This window comes from Phyllostomus discolor, chromosome 2, assembly GCF_004126475.2.
Source record: "Phyllostomus discolor isolate MPI-MPIP mPhyDis1 chromosome 2, mPhyDis1.pri.v3, whole genome shotgun sequence".
In the NCBI taxonomy this organism is placed as follows: domain Eukaryota; kingdom Metazoa; phylum Chordata; class Mammalia; order Chiroptera; family Phyllostomidae; genus Phyllostomus; species Phyllostomus discolor.
The window spans coordinates 146,031,236-146,054,263 of NC_040904.2; the positions used below are offsets into that span (position 1 = coordinate 146,031,236).

The window sequence follows — 23,028 nt, forward strand, 5'->3', positions numbered from 1 at the left end:
AAAGAGAATGGGGGACAGAACACATTTCAGAGAAAAGAAATAAAAAAAAGGTGTACCTATTTGACATCAGGCCCTGTGACAATGACAAGAGAGAAATTTAACAAGAAAGCAGCTTAAAAAGCTCAGTGAGGTCAGGGCTGGATATATAAATTGAAATCACAGGCAAATGAGTGTAGGTTTTAATAACTGGACCATAACACAGCACCTAAATACAGAAGGAGGTCTGGGGTGAATTTCTATGCATTTGGAGATCAAGTGGAGGAGAATGCCAAGCAAAGAAAACAGGAAAGTATTGTCCAGAGAAGTGGGAAGAAAATCAGAAGAACATGGTATCCTGGAATTCATTTAGTGAGAGCATCTCAGAGGGAGAGCAGCACCTTTAGCGCTTACTGCTTTTGAGAGTGTGAACATAAAAATATCCATTGGAACTGGAAACAGGCTTACACCTGATGACCTCTGCAGGAGCTAGCTATTCTAATTGGAGAAACAGGCATGGAAAGAAGAGTGAGGTGGGTTGATTGATGGCTGACTTTAAACCTTTTGTTTCTTTGTATTGAATAAACCATATTTTACTTTTATTTGAAGTATTTATTTTTATATCATTTCCCCCACATAGATAGCATGTTCCTTGCACATAATAATGTCTTTGTTTCTCCACAACTCACTACAAAGAGCCTTCAACTTAATAGTTGGACAAGAAATATTTACTGAAATGAATTACAGACTCTTGTACAACCTATGAAGAAATTGCAGAACAGAGAAAAACAAAACTATAGGGCACTAAAAAAGACCCTATGAAGGAATATAACTATTTGAGAGGTACTTTTAGATATGTGGGGAAGGGTTCCTTTTCCAGGCTGAGGTCTTTCAAAAGCTTACCCTATCTAAGGGAACTCTCACATTCTTACAATGAAAATCAACAAAGCATTTTGGATGTGTAGAAACTGTTAAGTAAGATTAGAAAACTGATTTGCTTGGTATTCTTAATTTTTTTTTTAATAAAAAAAATGACAAAGCAGAAAAAAATAAACAAAGCCTAGATAAAATTCTGGCTGTTGCCAAATGGTTGGTTTTTAAAAGAAACAATGAGGTGATAAAAAATAGAACATGAACAAAACTTTAAAACATGGTTCAATTATCTGTTTGCAATTAACTAAGCTTTCAACACATATCTTTAAAGATTTGTTTTACCTTTAAAAATGTAACCATTCAGCCCTGTCTGGTGTAGTTCAGTGGATTGAGTGCGGGCTGCGAACCAAAGTGTCTCAGGTTCAATTCCCAGCCAGGGTACACGCCTGGGTTGCAGGCCATAACCCCCAGCAACCACACATTGATGTTTCTCTCTCTCTCTCTCTCTCTCTCTCTCTCTCTCCCTCCCTTCCCTCTCTAAAAATAAATAAATAAAATCTTTAAAAAAATGTAACCACTCAAATTGTGGGTGTCACTTTAGGGAATACTTTACGGACTGCACTTTTAAGAGTCTTCATGTGGAAAAGGGACACCTTTCGGTTTCCTTCTAAGTCAGCATTATGCAAGCTGAAGAGAATATTAAATGTAGTATTTTCTAGCTCTAATAAATATTAAGAAGCTTTCATCCTGTTGTCTCTATATGAAGGCAAGTTCCGTAAACCTTGGTCTGAGAACTATGAAATTAGCTGAATAATCTATGAAAACAGAAATCACATTCTTCTGCCAGAAAATAGAGTTTAAAAGGAAAGCATAGGAAGAAGGAAGAACCTGCCCTGTACTTGCCCATTCATGCAAGTTTCAGAGTTTTATAGATACTTTAGCCCCCAAATGTATAGTGGACTTTGTTTAAATAATAAAAAACACAATTACTTTTTATCCTGGAACTCATTTGCTTGGTTATCTTTGCCTATTTAGAATCAGCATTTGATTAGTAAACCATTTATTTTATAAAGCCCTTGAAAAGGTACCATGTATAAAGATTCATCAGGCAGATCAGGATTAAAATTTAGGAATGTCACTTCCCTGGCTTTATTGTTTTTACACTATTGGTAACCAAACTTTAGCATGTGTGTGTGTTCACATGCATATATGTGCATAAAACACTGTAGGGATATTATAGTACTTATTTTGTTAGCATGTATGTTCAGTAGAGTAGAAGAGTCTTGAAGAAAGGTGGTTGAATCAGACAAGCAATATATGTTACAAAACAGACAGCTTTGACCCTAGTCTCTATACCTCAGTTTACTTCTCTGTAAAATGGAATAATAGAATCTACTAGGTACTATGTTTGCAGGGTTAAATGAGATGAAAATTATTTTTTAATACAGATGTGTTCATTGAACATTACCTATTCGTGTTAGTAGTGGTATTGCTTTTAGAAGAAAAAACATACATGTATTTGCTGGGATTGCAGTCTTTTCAATGGCAAATGCTGTATTCCTCTTGGCATCTTCAAGCTATCACATTTTTCTATATTAGTTATCAATCCTATAGAACTGTTATCAGTGTCATGGCCCTGAATTTCCTACTTTCCTGAGGCTTTGTAGGACAATGGATGCACAGGAGAATTAGTTAAACATGATACAAAACAAGTGGAAAGCTTGCTGATCGGTTATGGATAGAAAATGTCTATTTAGATAGTTTTGGTAAAATATTCAGGAATATTCAGTATCAACTTTTATTGGTAAGTTCTTTACCTTTTCAAAAATATGGTTCAGTGCTATATTATCTTTTTATACTGTGTAGAATTAGCCCATTTTGTTTTTCTTAGAGCAGAGCCAAAAAATGTTTAAATTTGTAATGATCTCTATGGACAAAACTGACTCAAACCTTTGTGAATGAGTTGTGTGTGTGTTTATTTGACACTTGCACTTCTCAATACCCACTAACTTGTCAATCCTGAAATCTCTGTTTTCTTCTTCTTCATTAAAACCTCACCAGGTGAAACTAATGATGCCCTAATTATCTTACCTAATAGGCCTTTCTCTATTTTTATCTTCTTTGAACTCTGCAGAAATTGGCATCACAATCCCTCCTCCTTGAAGCATTGTTTTCATCTCTGACATTGCCCTGCTCCCGTCACTGAAACTGACAACCTGTTCCTTCATTAGTCTTACACTATAGTCTTTTTACAATAAGTAAAAGGTTATAGTCTTCTCCATATGCTGTTGTGTTCATAAGCCTTCTTACAATTCCATCTAGGGGTAGTAGATAGGTGTAAACAGATGCATTAAAATGGAGTTAAGCCTTCTTTTTGGTGTGGCCATAGTCTTTGCTATTACTTCTTGTAAATATTTATTAAGTGCTACCTCAGCCTCCTTGACATAGAAGACAGGTAAAAATTCTTGCTGGCACAAGTGTGTGTTCTACTAAAGGATCAGAAAATAGAATATTACAGAAATGTGGTCAGTGCTATAGCAGGGACATGAATAGGAAATGACAAGAAAGTGTTTAATTTTGCCTCAGATTCCAGGAACTTTTTTCAATGACCAAGTGTTTTTGGAGTTGAATTTTGAATACTAAGTAGTTTTTGCCAACCCTTCAAAGGCAAGAGGTGTATTTCAGAGAAGAACTGTATGTACAGAAGTATGAGGACTGGAGCACCTGTCATCACTGAGGGTGGTAATGTTCACAGTAGAAATGTATGTGAGGTCCACAGAAAGAAAGTTCTTGAATGACATAGTAAGAGCATTATGTGTTATCCCATAATTGGGAGCCTATTTTAAGCAAATGAATGACATAAACATATTTTTTCCTTCAAAGGAGTGCTTAGTCCTAGTACTCCAGGAAAAGCTAATTGAAGGCAAATTAAAAGTTAAGCAACTGACACTGGAAATGAAGAGAAGGGAGTGAAACTAGAGATATGTCAAGTCTGAGGATCTACAGGATTCAGTGATTGAACAGATGAAGGTGCTGAGGAAAGAAAAGGAGTCCAAGTGCTGAGTGGGTTGATTGGTAAATGATGGTTCCAATTAACAGAAGAATATAATGGAATAGGAAGATCAGATTTGAATGATGTGTTGGGCAAACCAAGCTTGAAGTTCCTTCGAAACCATCAATAATTAAATGTATAGTAGTCATCATCATGCTTAATTTTATGGGCCAGCTTGGCTAGCCTAAAGGATGCCCATATGGCTGATAATACATTATTTCTGACTGTGTCTAGTTGGGTGTTTCTAGAAGATATTAACATTTGAGTGTGAGAGCATGCATTTCATGAAAAATAATTTTTTTAAATTCTAAAAGGAAGAAATAAAGTAAGAGACATTGGTTTATGTTTTTGTAAATCTCTTTCACATCTGGCTCAATAAAAGATGGCTGGGTTCTCTTACCTCCTTGAGCATTTGCTCTGCCATGATAGCATGTGCTGTGCAGCCTCTGGAAAACTCTCCTGTAAACTAGTGAGAGTAAAAAGGCAAAAAAATTGCATTATTACAAAACTAATTTTGATTTTATGGATCCCTAGAAGAAATCTGAGATTCACTAGAAGTCCCCAGACTACACTTTGATAGCTGTTAGAATACTTAAATTGCTAAGACAAGCAACACTAATGCTGGCCTGTATTGGATTTCCAATTAAATAGCCAATCAATGCCCTCCAGATTTTGAAAATGGCTTTTCTACATCTTGTAACAAAATTACAAGTTACACAGGAACTTTTGTTTTGTGGAATATAGAAAATTTGCCTCTGCCCTCTGGGAAGAATTTGCAACTATTTGCAAGAGTGACCAAGACGGTCAGGCAGAAGAGGAACAACTGACACTTTAGGGTCCTGTGTCCACATAGAATGCCTGCTGAGGGAGACTAGAGTGGACCGGAGGATCCTGATCTAACTGCGTAGCCAACCAAAGCAAATATTCACTAAACGAAATGAACTTGAGGAAGGAGCACTAAAGTCCTAACAAGTATGTAAATATGTGTGGTGAGGGGCCAGCTCCTTCAGAGCCCTTGTTGGGAAGACTCATAGAGCTTGACTACCTGGGCACAATGGCATGTTTTTAGGAAGTATTGCTGAGCAAGTAAATAGGAAAAAGAGAATAATAGTATTGGGACTGAAGCTCGGGACACCATTTAATGTCCTTGGAGCTGCAAAAGTGGCACTGCAGGTGTTGATGTAAGAAACATCCAAATCTGTAGAGGATTTTTATGTTTATTTGAGCCAGGCTGACCACAGTTGTGGGAAACAAAATCTCAATGAATTGTGATTTTGATCCAGAGAATGGTAGGTTAGGGAGGCAGTAGAAAGCAGAATAGGAAAATCTCTGAGATTGGAGAAAGAGTAAAATGAAGATACCTATCTTCTTTTACATTGTTGGGTAAAGGGTAGTTAACAATTTGCAAAACATACAGACAACAATGAGGTTTCTGTGGTCTCCTGATCAGCTGGGAGGTTGAACCCTGAGGCGTCCAGAACAGAAGGCTTACTTTGGTGCACCAAGTGTTATCACAGGTAGTTAGCTAATTATTAAGAAGTGGGAGCAGAAGGAATTAGGTGTTGAGCTTAATAAACTGGGGAGCATGACTTTGTTTGCTTCATCAGGAAGCTACAGCTTCATACCCCCTGGGGATTACAGTATTGGTCCTCCAAAGGTATTAACATTCCTCCCTTCCCCTCCCTGGTATGGATTGTGGCAGGAGGATGCAGGGGGAGGTGCTAGACCAAAGAGGCTTGTCAATCTGATCTGTGGAAAGAAAGGATTCATTGGGAGGTGGCCCACAAAAGCTTGGGAAATTGATTGGTTCTTTTGAAAAAGCACTTGGTCCATCCCAAACCCAAGCTAGTATATTCCCAGGGAAACACAGAAGCACGTTCTCTCTCTCTCTCTCTCTCTCTCTCTCTCTCTCTCTCTCGCCCACCTGGCAATGCACTTGCCCTGTACATTTGTGCTCTCTCTCACCCAGGAACATGGGATCATGTGGGTCTAGCAAATACTGAGGCTGCAGCAGATAGCATGGGCTCCAAAGGACTAACCTTTAATTTGAAGCAGAAACTATGCACCTTGGCTTTTGTTTTCGCCTTGCTAAATACACAGTTGGACTTTTTCCTTGGCAGCAAAGAGGGAGATGGGACATTGAAAACTCAGGGAGCAGCTTGTATTTCTACCCAAATAAACCTTGTGACATCATAATCTCTTGTATATGGATCCTTGAAATACTGTCCTTATGACCCCGTGGAGAGCCTGATTTCCACTGACAGCACAAGGGTATGTTACCTTAGATGCAAGAAAACAATAGGGAGGCTCACTTAAAGACTGACTTTTGTCAAGGAAGCTACTAGCTTAGGAGATGTCTACCCACCATGACTGGTTTTAGTTAGAAATTTTTATGTTCAGACTTTTCTACATAGTTTACTACACCAGACTTTTGGCCTCTGAGTTTGTAAGGCCTGCCATGCAGGGCTCCCCTGTGCTTGTCAGGCTTTGTATATAGCCCCTTTAGCATCCACACTGGGTAGACAGGCATACATGGCATTGTGTAGCAGGAGTGTCAAACCTGTGGCCCACAGACCTCATGGGTCCCAGGATGGCTGTGAATGTGGCCCAACACGAAATCGTAACTTTACTTGAAACATTATAAGGTTTCTTTTTGTGATTATGTGTTACAATGAATTTAATGTGTGACCCAAGACAATTCTTCTTCCAGTGTGGCCCAGAGATGCCAAAAGGTTGGACACCCCTGGAAAGTATGTTATAACCACAGGGCTGTAATGTAGAAACAAACAGGTATATCTAAATCAGCAAATTTCCGGCAGGTGTTTATAAGCTGGTCACTTCCCTTCACTTTTAATTTTATCATTCCTTCACCATCCTCATTTTCAACTAAATAAGCCAAATATTTTTGGATAGTTTTCTTTTAGAAAGTGATTTTTAGTCTCCTGAAGGATATACTAGGGCTCGTGGCAGCTAGGGCTAAAAAATATGGCCCTCTAAGTAATCCTAGATCATGGTGGTATAGGTCATATCATTCAAAGACAAATTGAACTATTTAAAAAATGAATTAAAAACAAATTAATATATGTTAAAGTAGGACATTTTGGGGGGAGCTTTCAATAACTGAAATTTAGGAATTACAATTTATATTCATGCTTATATAGTGAAATAATTACATATAATTTATCATTTTATGACTGGGAAGTATATAATTTATCTTGTCTAATGAAACAATTCTCAAAAATCATTTTTATGAACTATATTAGTTTCACAAACACTTTAAATTTTGTTGTGAGACATAGAGAAGCAAATTGATACTGCATATTCATATTTGATAGCTTTTAATTCAAGTCAACTAACTTTAAACACCATAATTCATTGTAATAATGCTATTGTAATATATGTATATTACCTTTCCTGTATCCCATAAAATTACAGTTGGATGTGAGTGGATGAGCCTTAGCTATAAACAATTAAGATTTCAGTGAAATCAGCCTGTGACCTGAAAAAAATAGAGAGAGAGGGAATGGTGTGCATTTATATTGGACAAGGATATCAAAAACATACATGGAAATATTTATCTGAGGCCACATAAATTTCAGAAGCCAAAAGTAATACTTGGGTATGTCTTCTTGATTTGAAATATCTAAGCATTATATTTTTTAAATCTATTAATATTCTTATACCTGTATATAATTTCTGTGTATATATATATAATATAATGCATATCCAGCCATACACTAAATGTATTTTATGTGTAGCTACAGATGTAAAACAATGTGCTATAAATGCACACATGATTATACTGCAATACCTGAAGCTTAATCTTCTTCCTCTTCACTGACTTCTGAACTTAATAGTCATGTATTTTATGGTGTCCGCATTGAAGAAAGATCAGCCTTCTTCAACCTAATTTGTACCATAAATGCAGTAGAGTTTGTAGTACTTTTTTACATGATAAAACTTGGGTGAAGAAAAATTCATTTTGCTGGCCTACGAAGAGTCTGAAGTCATTGTCAACTTGGCATGGAACCAGCAGACACGGGCACTAGTCCCTGTATGGCTGGCCTGTGAGGATAGACTTACTAATGAAAGGAGTCTTTTTCTTTTTCTCTCTCTGGAGACTGCAGTTCTATGAACCATGGCACACTTGTTAATTATAGCAAAGCTGGTGTATGAGCCTTGAATACATGCAAAATTAAGAGCATCTGCCAAGTTTAAGGTGCTATAGAAAAGAAAAATGGCAAACTGCCAATGTGTAATTCCTAAAGACTAGTAAAAGCAGCTTAATGATCACTAAGAATAAAGATCTAGGTTTAATCCTGTCTGGGTCATTATTTTCTTTGAACTTTGTTTGAAAATTAAACATATATGATAAAAGATTTTGTAAAAAAAAATAAATTTATAAGATCAGAATTGTCCATTAACAGCACACTCACCAGTGACACTCTTATACCCAGACATTCCCAGTGCTGAGTATACAGCATATCTACGTGTGTGCATGCATTAGTTACACATAGCGAGGTGCGGTCAGACTGCGTATGTTGTGCCACAGTCATGTTTGGTTTTGGCTCAGTGTTTCACTGGAGATTGATTACGCCTCACCAGTGTGTAGTGGCTATGCCAGTCTTTGTAATGGTGTATTATGGACGTGGCATCAACGCATGGATATTTATGTTTTGTTTTGTACCAATAATATTTCAGTGAATTTTTTTTCTTACACATACCCTTGTACTTTTATATAAATATTTTACCAGAATAAATTTCCAAAGTGAAAATTTTGGATCAGGAGGTCAGATAGTTCAATACTTGAAATCCCTACACCTTTCTTGTCTTCATTATTTAGGAGAGAAAAACAGAATAAACAAAATAGAAATGAAGGAGTCCTATTTGGAAAACATATAATGTCCTTGAAATACAAACTAAAAATAGATGTACTTCATGTGGAATATTAAAAACTGACATTTCTTAGCCTATGTTTTAAGTAACTTGTCTTAAAATATGATCTCACTCATATGTGGAATCTAATAACCAAAATAAACTGACAAACCAAATACAACCGGAGGCATGGATACATGGAAGAGCCTGGCAGATCTCAGAGTGGGTCGGGCGGACTGGATGAGATTAGCCAAAGAACTTATATGCATATGTGCATAGCCCAAGTGGGGAAGGCTGGGGCAGGAGAGGCAGGGGCTGGTTGGAGGTGGGCACAAAGGGGAGAAAATGGAGGACACCTGTAATAGTGTCAGCAATAACAAAAGGAAAAAATAAGCAGAAATTCCTTTTGAACAATTTCTTCACTTTTTTTTTGTTTTCATGTGGATGGCAAACAGATTCTGAAGAAAAATGCTGAGCCCTTATCGTTTCTACCTATGGCTAACTTTCATAAAAGCAGCAGTAAACAGAAAGAAAATCTCCTTGTAATGCTAATCTCCAAGTGTTAAATGATCTCCCTGACATTTATTATACAAATAGAGCTGAGTTTAATTTTTCAATTGATTTTTGCCTTTAAGATTTGCAAAATACTGTATGGTGAGGTTTCTTGTTATGAAGTAAGTGGATAAAATGACTTTTAAAGGACAGATTCTGTGTGAGACAAAGGAATTTTTATATACCAAGTAAACATTTTTAATATTTGTTCTTTGCTAATTCCACAAGAACTAAGCACCTACCTTTTGCCTTTGGTCAGACCTGTCCTCAGCTCTGGGGGTAGGTGTTTCAGTCCCTGTCTTTGAACAACTTGTAGATGTGTAGAATCGGCAACAAAAGTGTGACACTTCCTACAACATCAGTGATCCTGGGCTCTGAGCGCACAGAGGAGGGTCACTTAATGTGTCTGCTGCTCTTTTCATTTTGAAAGTTCTGGCACTTTTGAATTGGCTATCAAGTCCATTTATATTTAATACTAATAGGAGAGAAAATGATAAAGCATTAAAATATATCGCATCCCCCCTCCCCACTTTCTCTCAGCCTATTACACATACCTAGAGATCTACTTGAATATTTTCACTGAGGTATATTAACATAAGGCCTTCTATGTAGAACTTGGAGTCAGAACTTTCCTTTTCATGGTTGCTAATTGGAAAAGGGCATTGGGCACTCTGTGGGTCTAAACATGGATGCTGGGCTTATGGAGGAAAGGCAACTTACTCATTGGACCCACAAGCCAATATTTTAGCAGGGTATATCCGTTTGAAAATGCCTGAAATGATATATCAGTTCTATAATTTCAGTTGACATGACATACCTTGTTTCTTTTTTTTAAATATATTTTATTGATTATGCTATTACAGTTATCCCATTTCCCCCCTTCACTCTCCTCCACCCTGTACACCCTCTCCCACCTATATCCCCCCTTTAGTCATGTCCATGTGTCATACTTATAAGTTCTTTAGCTTCTACATTTCTCATACTATTCTTACCCTCCCCTTGTCTATTTTCTACCTACAATCTATGCTACTTATTCTCTGTACCTTTTCCCCCTCTCTCCTCCTCCCACTCCTCTGTTGCTAACCCTCCATGTGATCTTCATTTCTGTGGTTCTGTTCCTGTTCTAGTTGTTTGCTTAGTTTCTTTTGGTGTGGTTGTTAATAATTGTGAGTTTGCTGTCCTTTTACTCTATGTGTTTTTTTTTTTTATCTTCTTTTCTTAGATAAGTCCCTTTAACATTTCATCAAATAAGGGCTTGGTGATGATGAACTCCTTTAACTTGACCTTATCTGAGAAGCACTTTATCTGCCCTTCCATTCTAAATGAAAACTTTGCTGGATAGAGTAATCTGGGATATAGGTCCTTGTCTTTCATGGCTTGGAATACTTCTTTCCAGCCCCTTCTTGCCTGTAAGGTCTCTTTTGAGAAATCAGCTGACAGTTTGATGGGAACTCCTTTGTAGGTTACTGTCCCCTTATCTCTTGCTGCTTCTAGGATTCTCTCCTTCATTTTTACCTTGGCTAATGTAACTATGATGTGCCTTGGTGTGTTTCTTCTTGGATCCAACTTCTTTGGGGCTCTCTGAGCTTCCTGGATTTCCTGGAAGTCTATTTACTTTGCCAGAATGGGGAAGTTCTCCTTTATTATTTGTTCAAATAAATTTTCAATCTGTTGCTCTACCTCTTCCCCTTCTGGTACCCCTACAATTTGGATGTTGGAACATTTAAAGATGTCCTGGAGGTTCCTAAGCTTCTCCTCATTTTTTTGAATTCTTATTTCTCCATTCTTTCCTGTTTGGTTGTTTCTTTCTTTTTTCTGGTCCACTCTATTGTTTTGAGTCCCAGTTTCCTTCCCATCACTATTGGTTCCCTGTGTATTTTTCTTCATTTCTTTTATGGTAACCTGCATTTGTTCATCTAATTTGTGACCAAAATCAATCAAGTCTGTGAGCTTCCTGATCACCAGTGTTTTGAACTGTGCATCTGATAGGTTAGCTATCTCTTGGCCACTCAAAAGGATGAGTTCTGGGGCACTGATTTGTGCTTCTGTTGGAGCCATCTCTTTCTCTCTCTCTCTCTCTTTTTTTTTTTTTTTTTGGTCTGGTCACTCCAGTTACAGTGAGGGGCAGAACCTTAGGTGTTCACCAGGGCTGGGCACCCCAGTCACTAGATTGTGACGTTGTATGTGAGGGTGGGGTCGAGAGGGAACAATGACGGTAGCTCCGTTCTCCGTGGGACCTCAGTCCCTTCCCTGGGATCCTGGGTTGCACTCTGTGCCCTGCTCTACAATCGCTGCCTCACTGGGTCTGCCAGCTGCTGCTTGCATACTCAGGGTCCACCCGCTGCGATCTTGCGCACCCCAGATGCCTTATGTGCTCCTGGTTGCCTTATGTGCCCTATTCTCCCTCTTCTCTGCCACACCCTGCAACTGGCTGCTGGTCTCTGCCCCTCCTACCGGTCTGGATGAACGGGTCTATTTCGACTTCTTGGCTGTCTGACTTCCATTCAGATAAATTTTCTGTCAGCTCTGGGTGTTATTCTGCCTCTAAATTGTTGTTGTTCCAGTCTTGGTTGTGCGTGGAGATACGGTGCATCCACCTATGCCTCCATCTTGGCTGGAAGTCTCGACATACCTTGTTTCTAAATTGTGATAATACCTCACTTCAGTTTGGTTTAATGCCTGTAGACTGTAGTCTTATCAAAGGGGAAAAGAAAGAGAAATGACAATGTGATTTTGTTTTCCAACATTACCTGCTAAAATACAAACTCCATTAACAGAATGAATGGAAGCTACTATTGGCAACATTTGGATAAATAAACCAGTTACATTGGCTTCTGCTATAGACTTGACTTTTTTTGCTTCAATATTTATACTTTCTGATTTCTATATGTTATTTCTTTTTTTAAAGATTTTATTTATTTATTTTTAGAGAGGGACAGGAGGGAGCAAGAGAGAGAGAGAGAAACATCAATGTGCAGTTGCTTGGCGTCATGGCCTGCAACCCAGGCATGTACCCTGACGGGGAATCGAACCTGCAACACTTGTTATTTCTTTTTTTAACATCATTTGTATTTCCATTAGAATGTACTCTACCTTATTATTTTGTTCTTTTACCCATTCTTTCTTTAATTTTCCCATCCTTCTATCCATTCATCCAGCTATACTAAATACTAACAGCTGCGCCAGAAGCGAGAAACAAAAATGATCATGACATCATTCTAGTCCTTAAGAGTTCACAGCTCAGTAGAGGAAAAACACAAGTAAATAAAACCTTTTCCCCTATTTCTTTTTATTTTTTTTCTTAATATTATTCAATCTAACCTCATATTCTCCCATTTCAGCTAAGCACAGTGAGTCAGAAGTCGTTTTCGGTATTCAAGATTCTTTAAATGAAGTTCAGATCAAGTGCACAGATTCCTTGCTTGTGCAATCACGTGTTACCTCTGGGTAACTCCATGTCTTCAGGGTTTCTGGGGTCTCCCTTTCATTTGACAGTCATGCTCAGTTCCTAATACAATGAGTTATTCTTCATCTCACGGACAGCTCTGTCACTCCCAATATCTCCCAGGACCCTCATGCAGACTAAATTTACCTTTCACTCTTGTTATCATCCTGTGTTTTTGAACCTTACTGTGTATCCTGCCTCCTGTGGTTGAACACTGCCTTCTATTTGTCCTCCCAGGGCCCACTACCTTTGTTACTCAAAGCACCGTCAATGCTGAGCTGTTCATACAACAGCATCTTACAATTTAATATTCCCATCAGTATCCCAAACTTCTGCAGCTCTGTGTGTGGAGGGATTTCTCCCTTTCTTGCCATCATATTAGAGGTCTTTCCTCTTTTCTTTTTGGGAACTTTCCCATTTTCTTCTCTTTAGAATTCAACTTTTTTCAAACTTCCACACTGTCAGACCAACTTCCAATTTCCTACCGTATTGTTAGGCACCCTACTTTAGTTCTCTGCTGTGGCTCTCTCATTCTATACCACACCTAGTGTCCTTACTCTTTACCACAAAAAAAAAAAAAGAAGAAATTGTTTAGCTGAGTTTTTAAAGCAAAGTAATTACCTATTTCTGAGATGAATATTGTCTCCAGAATGCCAAAGTTTGTTTTTTAAATATTTTTATTATCCTATTATTGTTATACTCCAGCAGTATTTAAAAGCCACAGAGTATTTACAAAGTATTTAAAAGCTAAAGATACAGTGAAGTATTAAAATCACAATAATGATACAAATACAGAATTGTCATGTTGTACTTTAAGTAATGCTAATAAAAATATTGGTAAATGCAGCCCTGGCTAGTGTGGCTCAGTGGATTGAGCTCCAGACTGCGAAGCAAAGGGTCACTGGTTCGATTCCCAGTCAGGATACATGCCTGGGTTGTGGGCAAGGTCTCCAGTGAGCGGGGGGGGGGAGTGAGAAGCAACCACTCTTTCTCCCTCTCCCTCCCTTTCTTTCTCCCTCCACCACCCTCTCTCTAAAAATAAATAAATAAAGTCTTTAAAAAATATTGATACATGCAAATCCCAAATGACTTATAAAAACAGACAAACAACTTTTGGCTTCCAAAGTTTTGTGTGTTGGAGTTGTGTATATATGGACAGAGGCTGTTCAATTCCTTTGTTTGCTCACAGGTATTTGTGTGAAGGCCAGAATTATGTCACAGCTTACACACACAAAGGTGCAAGCATCCCATTATTGAGGAGGCAGTAGCCATTTCTTATTAATGTTCTTTTAAGATCTCACAGATGCTTATAACTTAAAAAACTCCTCTAGTTCTTTTAATAATGATTTATCAATTGTGCTATCAATTTGCTGAAAAAAAAAGCGCTGTTACCACGGTTTTCAAACTTTAGTACACACAGCAATCATCTAGGAAGTTTCATAAATGCAGCTGTCTTCTTCCCACGTGTCTGACATCTGATAAGGAGGTGAAGAATTCGCTTGGTGTGAACTCCCCAAATATATTTAATGAATGTGGTGTGGAGGTCACACTCCTCTTCTAGGAATATGGGTGGGCAATTTAAATGATTTCCAAGTGCAAGATGATTCATGTTAGTAATTCCAATCACCAAATGTGGTATCTTAAGACTCTGTTGATCTTTTACTGACAACATTATAATTCATTTAATAAACATAAAGTTCTAGTAGTTCTTAAAGAAGTAACAATTATATTTTGAATGTGTACTAAAACATGTATAATGATGATTTATAATACCTGTATAGTACTTTAAATTAAAAAAACATTTCAATATGTATCATTATTTTCACTTCATCCCGAACAATGGGGCTGGTAGGAATACTTTAAGATAATTGAATTATGTAGGTTTTCCAATAGATCAGCAAGTTAAAAGGAATGCTACCAACAGTCAGGTTGCTCTAAAGTCACCTTACAACCTAATTTTAAAACCAAGGTAATGTTTTTGGCTGGCTTGAGGCCTTTCAGAAAAAGAGGTTCACCTTTAAAAAGTCAGGGTCTCTGTGCAAGGTTGGGATTTATTCATCTCGATTTGAACAGAAGCGCAGATTGGAAAACCTGCTCTTCCCCTGCGGTTTGAGTCAAGGCAGCAGGTGAGAAAGTGAAACTGGAGAAGGCCAGACCTGTTGTCAAAGCCCCCTACTGTGCGATATGCCTCTCCCTTTCCCTCAGGTTCACCTCCACTCACTCCTCAGGGTCTCATCCACTGATACTTTCTCAGAGGTTCTATGACCCCTCAGTCTATATAAACTTTCCCTCAGTCTATATAAACTTTCTTTTGATCCTCGTTTGTCTTTATTGCATTTACTACAATTGTAATTACATAACTTTTAGGGTTAATTATTTAATGTCTGTATCCCTAGTAGATTGTGAGTAACTCAAGACAGGGATTACCTTTGATAACCACTGTTAAATTAAGGCCCTAGCCCTGTGGTCTGGCACAGACAGGCATCTGATATACACTTGTTGCACGAGTGAATGAAAAGTAGAAAATGCCTGATTGAAAAAGTCCCAGTGTTTTTTACAAGTCCCAGTATATTTACAAGCATCAAAGTATATTAGTAAAATTTTTTGTTGTATGGCAGGTGGGTGGGTGAGCTTGGACTGATTTTGCAAAACAATATTGGGAAGTCCCACTATATTCACCACATAAATGTGGGTGGAAAGAGTTTGAGACTATAAAGTTAGCTGCAAAAATGCTGATTGAGGAACACTAAAAGCATAAAAAATATGTCATCATTTAAAGTATCTGGGGTGCCTTATTGATACTGTTTTAAGATGTAGTTGAATTAAAAAAACTGTATTTGTTCAAAGGGACAGATGAGTGGAAAAAACAAGCTAATAATCTCACAATATGTCTGGGAAGGATAAGTCAAATTGTAATGTCAAAACCGAGGCAAGTAAGAAGGTGTGCATGGGAGAATAAGCTAAAGCCACGAGAATGACACTCCTGATAATGCTACATGATTGCTTTACTAACTGGCACACTGCAGAGTTCTGTAATTTGGGTGTTTCTTTAAGGCAGGTAGCCTAAGATTTTTTTTAGTCCTTTTATATTTCTCTTACATATTTGGTAAGATTTGTATCTCTCACACTGTGTCTTGAGCAGGTTTTTTTTAAAAATGGGAACCAGTTGTAATCTTATCTTGAAACTTAGATCTTCTCAACGGCAGGGTTGAGGAGTTGGTATTAGGAGCAGTATTAGTTTTGGATATACCCTATTATTTCCAAATGAGGATCTCTCTCCACTGGACTGAAGACCTCCTGCTCCTGAATAATTTATCTGTTTAGACACTGATTAAGCACACTAAGTCAGAGAGCACTAGGAATCTGCCAACTACTTTGGAAGCCTCTGGTGCTGACTCAACAGTGCCATTCACTCAGACAACTGGGTTTCACCTTTTTTAGATCTTTACTATTAAGAAGTATGTGAAGCAAAGACAAGTGTTTCTACATTTGTATTCTACACTGGAGGCTTTGGTAGTTAATGGAAAAGGATCTGGGGTGGAACTTGTCAGGTTAATGTCTCAAGTCTATCACTTTGTATTTTATGACTTTGGAAAAGTGACTTAAACTCTGTAGCTAACATTCTAGAACTGTAAAATGCCATAGGAATAGTGTTGTTAATAAGTACTGATATGAATTAATTATGTAAATTGCTTTTAAGAGTGTCTGGTACTAGCAAGAACTACATAAGAGAACTTTTATGATTATTCTGTGTTAGTAGCTGTGTGTATTCATGTACTAATGACCAAAGAAATGAAAAAGTTGAGTAAAAGATACTTGTAACTTACAACACGATACTCTAACATTTAGAGTTCTTTTTCAGGAGAGGAAGAAATTGTCTTTTAATTTGTTCCTTAACTCCGTTTCTTCCTCTTCAGCCATGTTGCCTATCTTCTTCCCTCGATTTGATCTTTTGGAAAAGTCTCCTCCTTAAATTGGTATAATTTGGATAATAACATAACTCAGAGGTTTTTTTTTTTCTCATGTTCGTACTTGATGATAACTGGAACATTTTATTTCTAGGTAGAAACCTACAGTTAAATTTGGGTGGCTCCCAAGTTTCTGCAGTGTGGACTACATCTACTTTATAGATGTGAAACTTGATCTGCTACGTGAAGAGTTCTAGGACCATAAATAATATCTGGAACCATAGTCTACCTTTGTTATTCTTTTTAGTCTGTTGCCCTTTAAAATTCTTTAGGAGTGATTTTTATGCTGTCTTCACAGGTATACAAAACAGTTAAGAAATTTATTTTCCAACATAAATCAAATTTTTTACCTGTATAAGCTGAAAACAGAACTTGAAATGCATTGCATGCATGACTCTAATTAATGTTACCTGTAGTCTTTTCTTTCACTCAAGCAACATCCCAAGGGAAATCTTCCCATTTGCCTTTATTGTTTTTCCTCTACAGGGAGTGATGCTCTTCAGTTTGAATCTAAGTATGTAATGGTTTAAATCACTCTGTCTCTTATATTTCTTTTCCCCCACTACAGTTTATTGCTTTTGCTTCTTTGTTCTTCATCCTGGTTTCAATCACAACTTTTTGCCTGGAGACCCACGAAGCTTTCAACATTGTTAAAAACAAGACGGAACCAGTCATCAATGGCACAAGTGTTGTTCCACAGTATGAAATTGAAACGGATCCTGCCTTGACATACGTAGAAGGAGTGTGTGTGGTGTGGTTTACTTTTGAGTTTTTAGTCCGTATTGTTTTTTCTCCCAATAAACTTGAATTCATCAAAAATCTCTTGAATATCATTGACTTTGTGGCCATCCTACCCTTCTACTTAGAGGTGGGACTCAGTGGGCTCTCATCCAAAGCTGCTAAAGATGTCCTTGGCTTCCTCAGGGTGGTAAGATTTGTGCGGATCCTGAGAATCTTCAAACTCACCCGCCATTTTGTAGGTCTGAGGGTGCTTGGACATACTCTTCGAGCTAGTACTAATGAATTTTTGCTGCTGATAATCTTCCTGGCTCTGGGAGTTTTGATATTTGCGACTATGATCTACTATGCCGAGAGAGTAGGCGCTCAACCTAACGACCCTTCAGCTAGTGAGCATACACAGTTCAAAAACATTCCCATTGGGTTCTGGTGGGCTGTGGTGACCATGACCACATTGGGCTATGGGGATATGTACCCCCAAACATGGTCAGGCATGCTGGTGGGAGCCCTGTGTGCTCTGGCTGGAGTGCTGACAATTGCCATGCCGGTGCCTGTCATTGTCAACAACTTCGGAATGTACTACTCCTTGGCAATGGCGAAGCAGAAACTTCCGAGAAAAAGAAAGAAGCACATCCCTCCTGCCCCTCAGGCAAGCTCACCAACTTTTTGCAAGACAGAATTAAATATGGCCTGCAATAGCACACAGGGTGACACATGCCTGGGCAAAGACAATCGACTTCTGGAACGTAGCAGATCAGGTAAGGCACAATTCCACATGCATGCCATTAAGTACTTTATAGACCAGTATGTCCCTTAGGTAGAAGGTGATCATTCCCATTTTCTGCTAATGTTCATGAGTTTTCAGTTCTACCCGTTCACAAAACCTGTGTTTGTGTCAGGCTTACAGGTAGCGAGATTGTAGCTTTTCTAAATGAATTCTAAGTAGAAGTCTGTCTAGCTGGTCTGTAGAGTTTTCCTGCTTCAGTGGGAATGTCCTTTGCTGATGGTGCCAATATTTTCTTTTGCCTGTGTGTTGCATTTGTGCCAATGTTTCTTTGTTTCCCTGCACGATGTGATGGTATGATACTGGCCATTTTCCATCCTTCATCCTCAAAATGTTGATCCCCATATCATTTGGCTTGGTGTGTTTGTCTCAGTTTTATCTCTGCCACATGGGGCCATGCATTTGCACCTAACTCATAAGAAGCAGTTACTTAAGAAGAATGGATGTTTACATTTCAAAGGCCTAAACATCAAAGAGGTGATATGGAAGATAGCCCTTTTAATAACAAAGATCTTCCCTAATAATATTCTGGAGGATTGATTACATTTAATTATTCTTAAATTAGGTAGTGTATCAACATAGTCCCTTTGGATTGGGCAAGGTGCTGTATAATCAACTCACCAGTATTCTGGGGATAGATGATCTGCTTTTGGCTAATCAATGGCAATGTTGAATTTCTCTGTAGGATTTCTTCTTTTATGCACTATGCACTGGGCTTTCATCCCTCCCACACTGGATATTGGATGATTAACTGTTTGACATAAGCTGAATTCCTACTCTTCTCCATTGCCATAGATAACCTGGAATAGATGGACTCCATTGACTGTCAATTGATGTTCCGTTTGCAAAAGTGATCATCAGTAGTTATCACCTCTAGTCTATTATGTCTGGTACCAGTAAAATATTTTTAGGTTAAACAACTTAATTACCTTTTAGCCCACTATGAAAATTTAAGATATATATACATTCACTATAACTTGATTACATGTATTTTTTTTCTTATAGAAAAGTGATTTGTGATAATCCCATGTGAATCATTTTGGATAATTTAGAAATATCACCAATTAAACAAAGCAAACAAGCAAACAAACAAAGGCAGGTGACATTTTCATTGGCTTTCTCCTTAGTTTACAAAGGTTTTATGGAATAAATAGGAAAACATGTGGCCTGAGCTGAACTGCTTCTTAAAGATTTTACTCACAGTCCTTATATTTAGTCAGTAGATTGCTCTGTAAATTCTGTCAATATATATCAGAAACTGTCAGGCGAAGAGTGTCTTTCAGAAAGGTAGCATTTAGTTGATGGTGCTGGCCTCATCAGACTGTTCTCAGAGGACCTGCGCCTTGTGAAGGGCATGGAGGAGGAGCACACACTCTAAGCCCAGGGAACATTGTTATAACAAGCTGGTACCAGGCGGATGGGTTGTGACCGTCTTTGGCAAGCATACAGAAGTAAACAGTTCTTTCAAGGGCATTTGGAGAACTTGATCTTCTTTCATTATGCACAAAACTATTTGTTCACTTCAAAGTATAGAACCTGGACACAAAGTTTGTGAGCTTTCGGATTCTTTTTATTATAATTTGTGGGAAATGCTACTTCCAGAAAATAATAAAAGTTTGTGTCTTAAAGAGCTGCAAAGACAGATACTTACTTAGTTTTTCCTTAAATAGGCTCCACTTAAAAAAAGGTTCCTTTTTATAGTAACTAGATCACATGTCAAAAACTGTAAGATATTAATTTGTATTCTCCTTCATGATCACACTTACTTTGAGTTCATGTTAGTTTTGTAAAAGTAAATTTCTTATTAGATAGAATCCAAAATGGAATTAAAACTTCCCAAAGAATATTTTTATCTCTTTCAATACATTTCCATTTTTTGGTCCATGTAAATTTTCGTGGTGAGTGATGAAAATCTTTTTCTTATCCTGATGTGATTATTCTGTTTTGTATACCGAGTGACTGTACTATGGACATTTGGTGTAAACTCTTTGTACTGTCTGTCTCATTTCCTCATCCATCACTGTCTGTCAATGGGCCTGGTGCTGTGACCAGTGTTATCAGGTGATGACAGTTCGGGACGTGAGCCATCATTATCACCCCCAGAAAGGCTCCCCATCAGACGCTCTAGTACCAGAGACAAAAACAGAAGAGGGGAAACATGTTTCCTACTGACAACAGGTGATTACGCGTGTGCTTCTGATGGAGGGATCAGGAAAGGTAGGCATGCATTTTGTCAGATCCTCACAGGTGACTTAGAAATGAAGTGCTGCAAATATACAGAGTGATGTAAAATTCTTTTTCATTTTCTTGGAAAGACTACGCATAGTGCTCTTTTTCAATTCTCATCACATCTTTTCTCATAAACATTAAAAATATGTATCATAACAGTCTCCTTGGCTATCATGTCTGAATGTCATTTTCTTCCTTCCTCCCTGCCTTCCTTTGTTTTTTTTTCTGATTTTCTATACCTTTATGGGAAGAAATGTAATGGAGTATTTAAAAGTTAATTCATCCAATTGTTGAGTAGCAGTCTTCAAAAGTTATCTTTTTTCCCCACAACTAATAAAGCTCACTAATTGGCTCTATGCATATAATTGATAAGTAATTGATGATTATAAAACAGTAAGTGTATTTTCAAAGAAAAGCACTAAATGGGCTGTAATTAAGTCTGTTACCCAATGTTTGAGCATGTTTTTGCTGTGGTTTACATGAGTGTTAGAAGGTTGAAAAGGTACAAGATCCTTGGCCATCTAGAACACTGTGCCCAATCACTTGAAAGGCTACTTATGTACTTATACAATGTGATTATATAATTTATCTTCAAGGTAATAATAATTTTAAATTTATTACTGTTTTTCAACCCACACAGAACTGTGCCTGGTGCATAGAAAGTATGTTGAATGTATAATTTTGTTGCGCCAGCATCTTGGTTAAGGAATATAACGTAATGCCAAAGTTTCACTCCCCTACATGGTTCAGTTTTCCTAGACTGGGCCATTTTGACCATTTCCTGGGTGTTGCTTTTTGCTTTTGTTTTGCGTAAACTTTACAGATATTAGAACAATTGAGCCCTTTTTTTTCATCCTTAAGAATTAGTTTTATTACATTTCCCATCCTTGTCAGAGTGACAATATGCTCCTTATTAACTCCCACTTTGATGGTTCCAGTTGTTGTATTGACATGATTATTTTCTCTGTTTATTGACAGAATGGAAAAAGATTTATAGTAATTCTTATGCAGTGGATTGAATTTAAATGAAAAGCCACTCCAAAACTTTCATATTCATGCAACTGAATTTTAAAAATATTGTGCTCTTTGCTATTCATTGCAGTTTCCCCCTATTGAATGTTACCATTTTAAGCCTCTGATATTTATTTTATGATGCCGTCTCTCTTTGAAATACCTCATTACCCTTGTCATACTTCTACTTGATTTCTTCTGAGCATTTTATATCATCCTGTCTCCATGCCTTTGAGTCTCAGAAGACAAAGGACTCTTCTTTTGTCTCTTCAGTATGCAATATTTTAAATCTTTCTTCATTTAAATTATTTCCATTCTCTGTATCCATTCCTTTCCCCGAAATGTATTTCAGTCATTTGAATATGTTTGATTGCTATTTAACATATAAATATTGTTTAAAATTTTAAATATTTGATAAAGGTAGTTAATATTCTATTATAGTACTTGAACAAGAAATATGTACATGCATTAAATAATCATAATAATATCAAATAATACCTTATGTAGAACAATATTTTAAGTGCATTATATATCTTAATTCATTATATATGTATATACATGTATATGAGTGTATATATGTATATATGTATTTATATGTATTATGTCATTAAATTTTTGCATTTTAATATAGTCATAAAATACAACATGCAGTATTTATATTACATGTTTAAGAACATTTTGTTTTTAATGTAAGAATATTAAACTGTCAAAGGAGATCACATATGAAACTTTGCAAATTATAAAGCACTATGTAAATATAAAGTCTTCTTGTAAAATGGCAAAGTTTCATGAGCAAAGCAATTAATAAGATATTTAGTCTGTATGGAAAAGTTATGCATACAATCTTATTTCACAAATGCAAATTTTCTTTATCAATGGGAAAAATTTTGAAAATTTATCTATGACATTTTATTCTTTGTCATTTCTCACCATAATCAACTTCTTTTTTCACTCTTGTTTAATTCTTTTGCAGCTTTGTGTTTTTCACCTAGGTCTGGTAACATTTCTGGCTAACTTCACTTAATCTTAGTGTGTTGTCTTGTCATGTTTATCAAGAATTCATTCCTGTGTTTTGTTTGCTTTTATGTAAATTATACATTTCCCTTTATGTAGATGTAGATTTCTCCTATTATTCATACTCAGATGTTTATTTCCTATATGATCCCCCCGTTTTTTCTACTTTTCAAATTAGTCTCTTTACTGATTTGATTTTAGAGTCCTGAAAATTCTCTCCTATATAGATGAAAAAAATATTTGATTACCTTTCAATTCTTTTTCTATTAACAGATATGAATATAGTTGAGCATACATTAAGACACCTTATAGATTCCCTAAAAGAGTAAACTCTCTGTACTTAGAATCCATGATTTTATTTATGCAGTAATTTTTAGGAAATCACATTATTGGAAACAAAAACATACCCATTATTAGTACATGGATAGGCAGTTTCAATATTGCCTCAAATAAGCACTTGCTCTTCAGAACTATATAAAATGCACACCATGTATTTAGATGTTAGTTCAAA

General features: G+C 37.0%; 1 protein-coding gene across 11 annotated transcripts in view; it reads left to right on the forward strand.

Annotated features, from left to right (window-relative positions):
* KCNC2 (potassium voltage-gated channel subfamily C member 2) overlaps window positions 1–23,028 on the forward strand; it is a 206,104-nt gene that overhangs the window by 177,627 nt on the left and 5,449 nt on the right. For 6 of the 11 annotated variants that reach the window (XM_028533338.2, XM_036018673.1, XM_036018670.1 and 3 more), the window contains exons 3-4: window positions 17,310–18,237; window positions 20,316–20,480. In XM_028533338.2, coding sequence (XP_028389139.1) covers window positions 17,310–18,237; window positions 20,316–20,480 — 1,093 coding nt within the window. Of the gene's footprint in view, window positions 1–17,309; window positions 18,238–18,636; window positions 20,035–20,315; window positions 20,481–22,476; window positions 22,496–23,028 lie in introns of those variants that run through there. The other 5 variants (XM_036018669.1, XM_036018675.1, XM_036018672.1 and 2 more) reach the window with 4 other exon arrangements.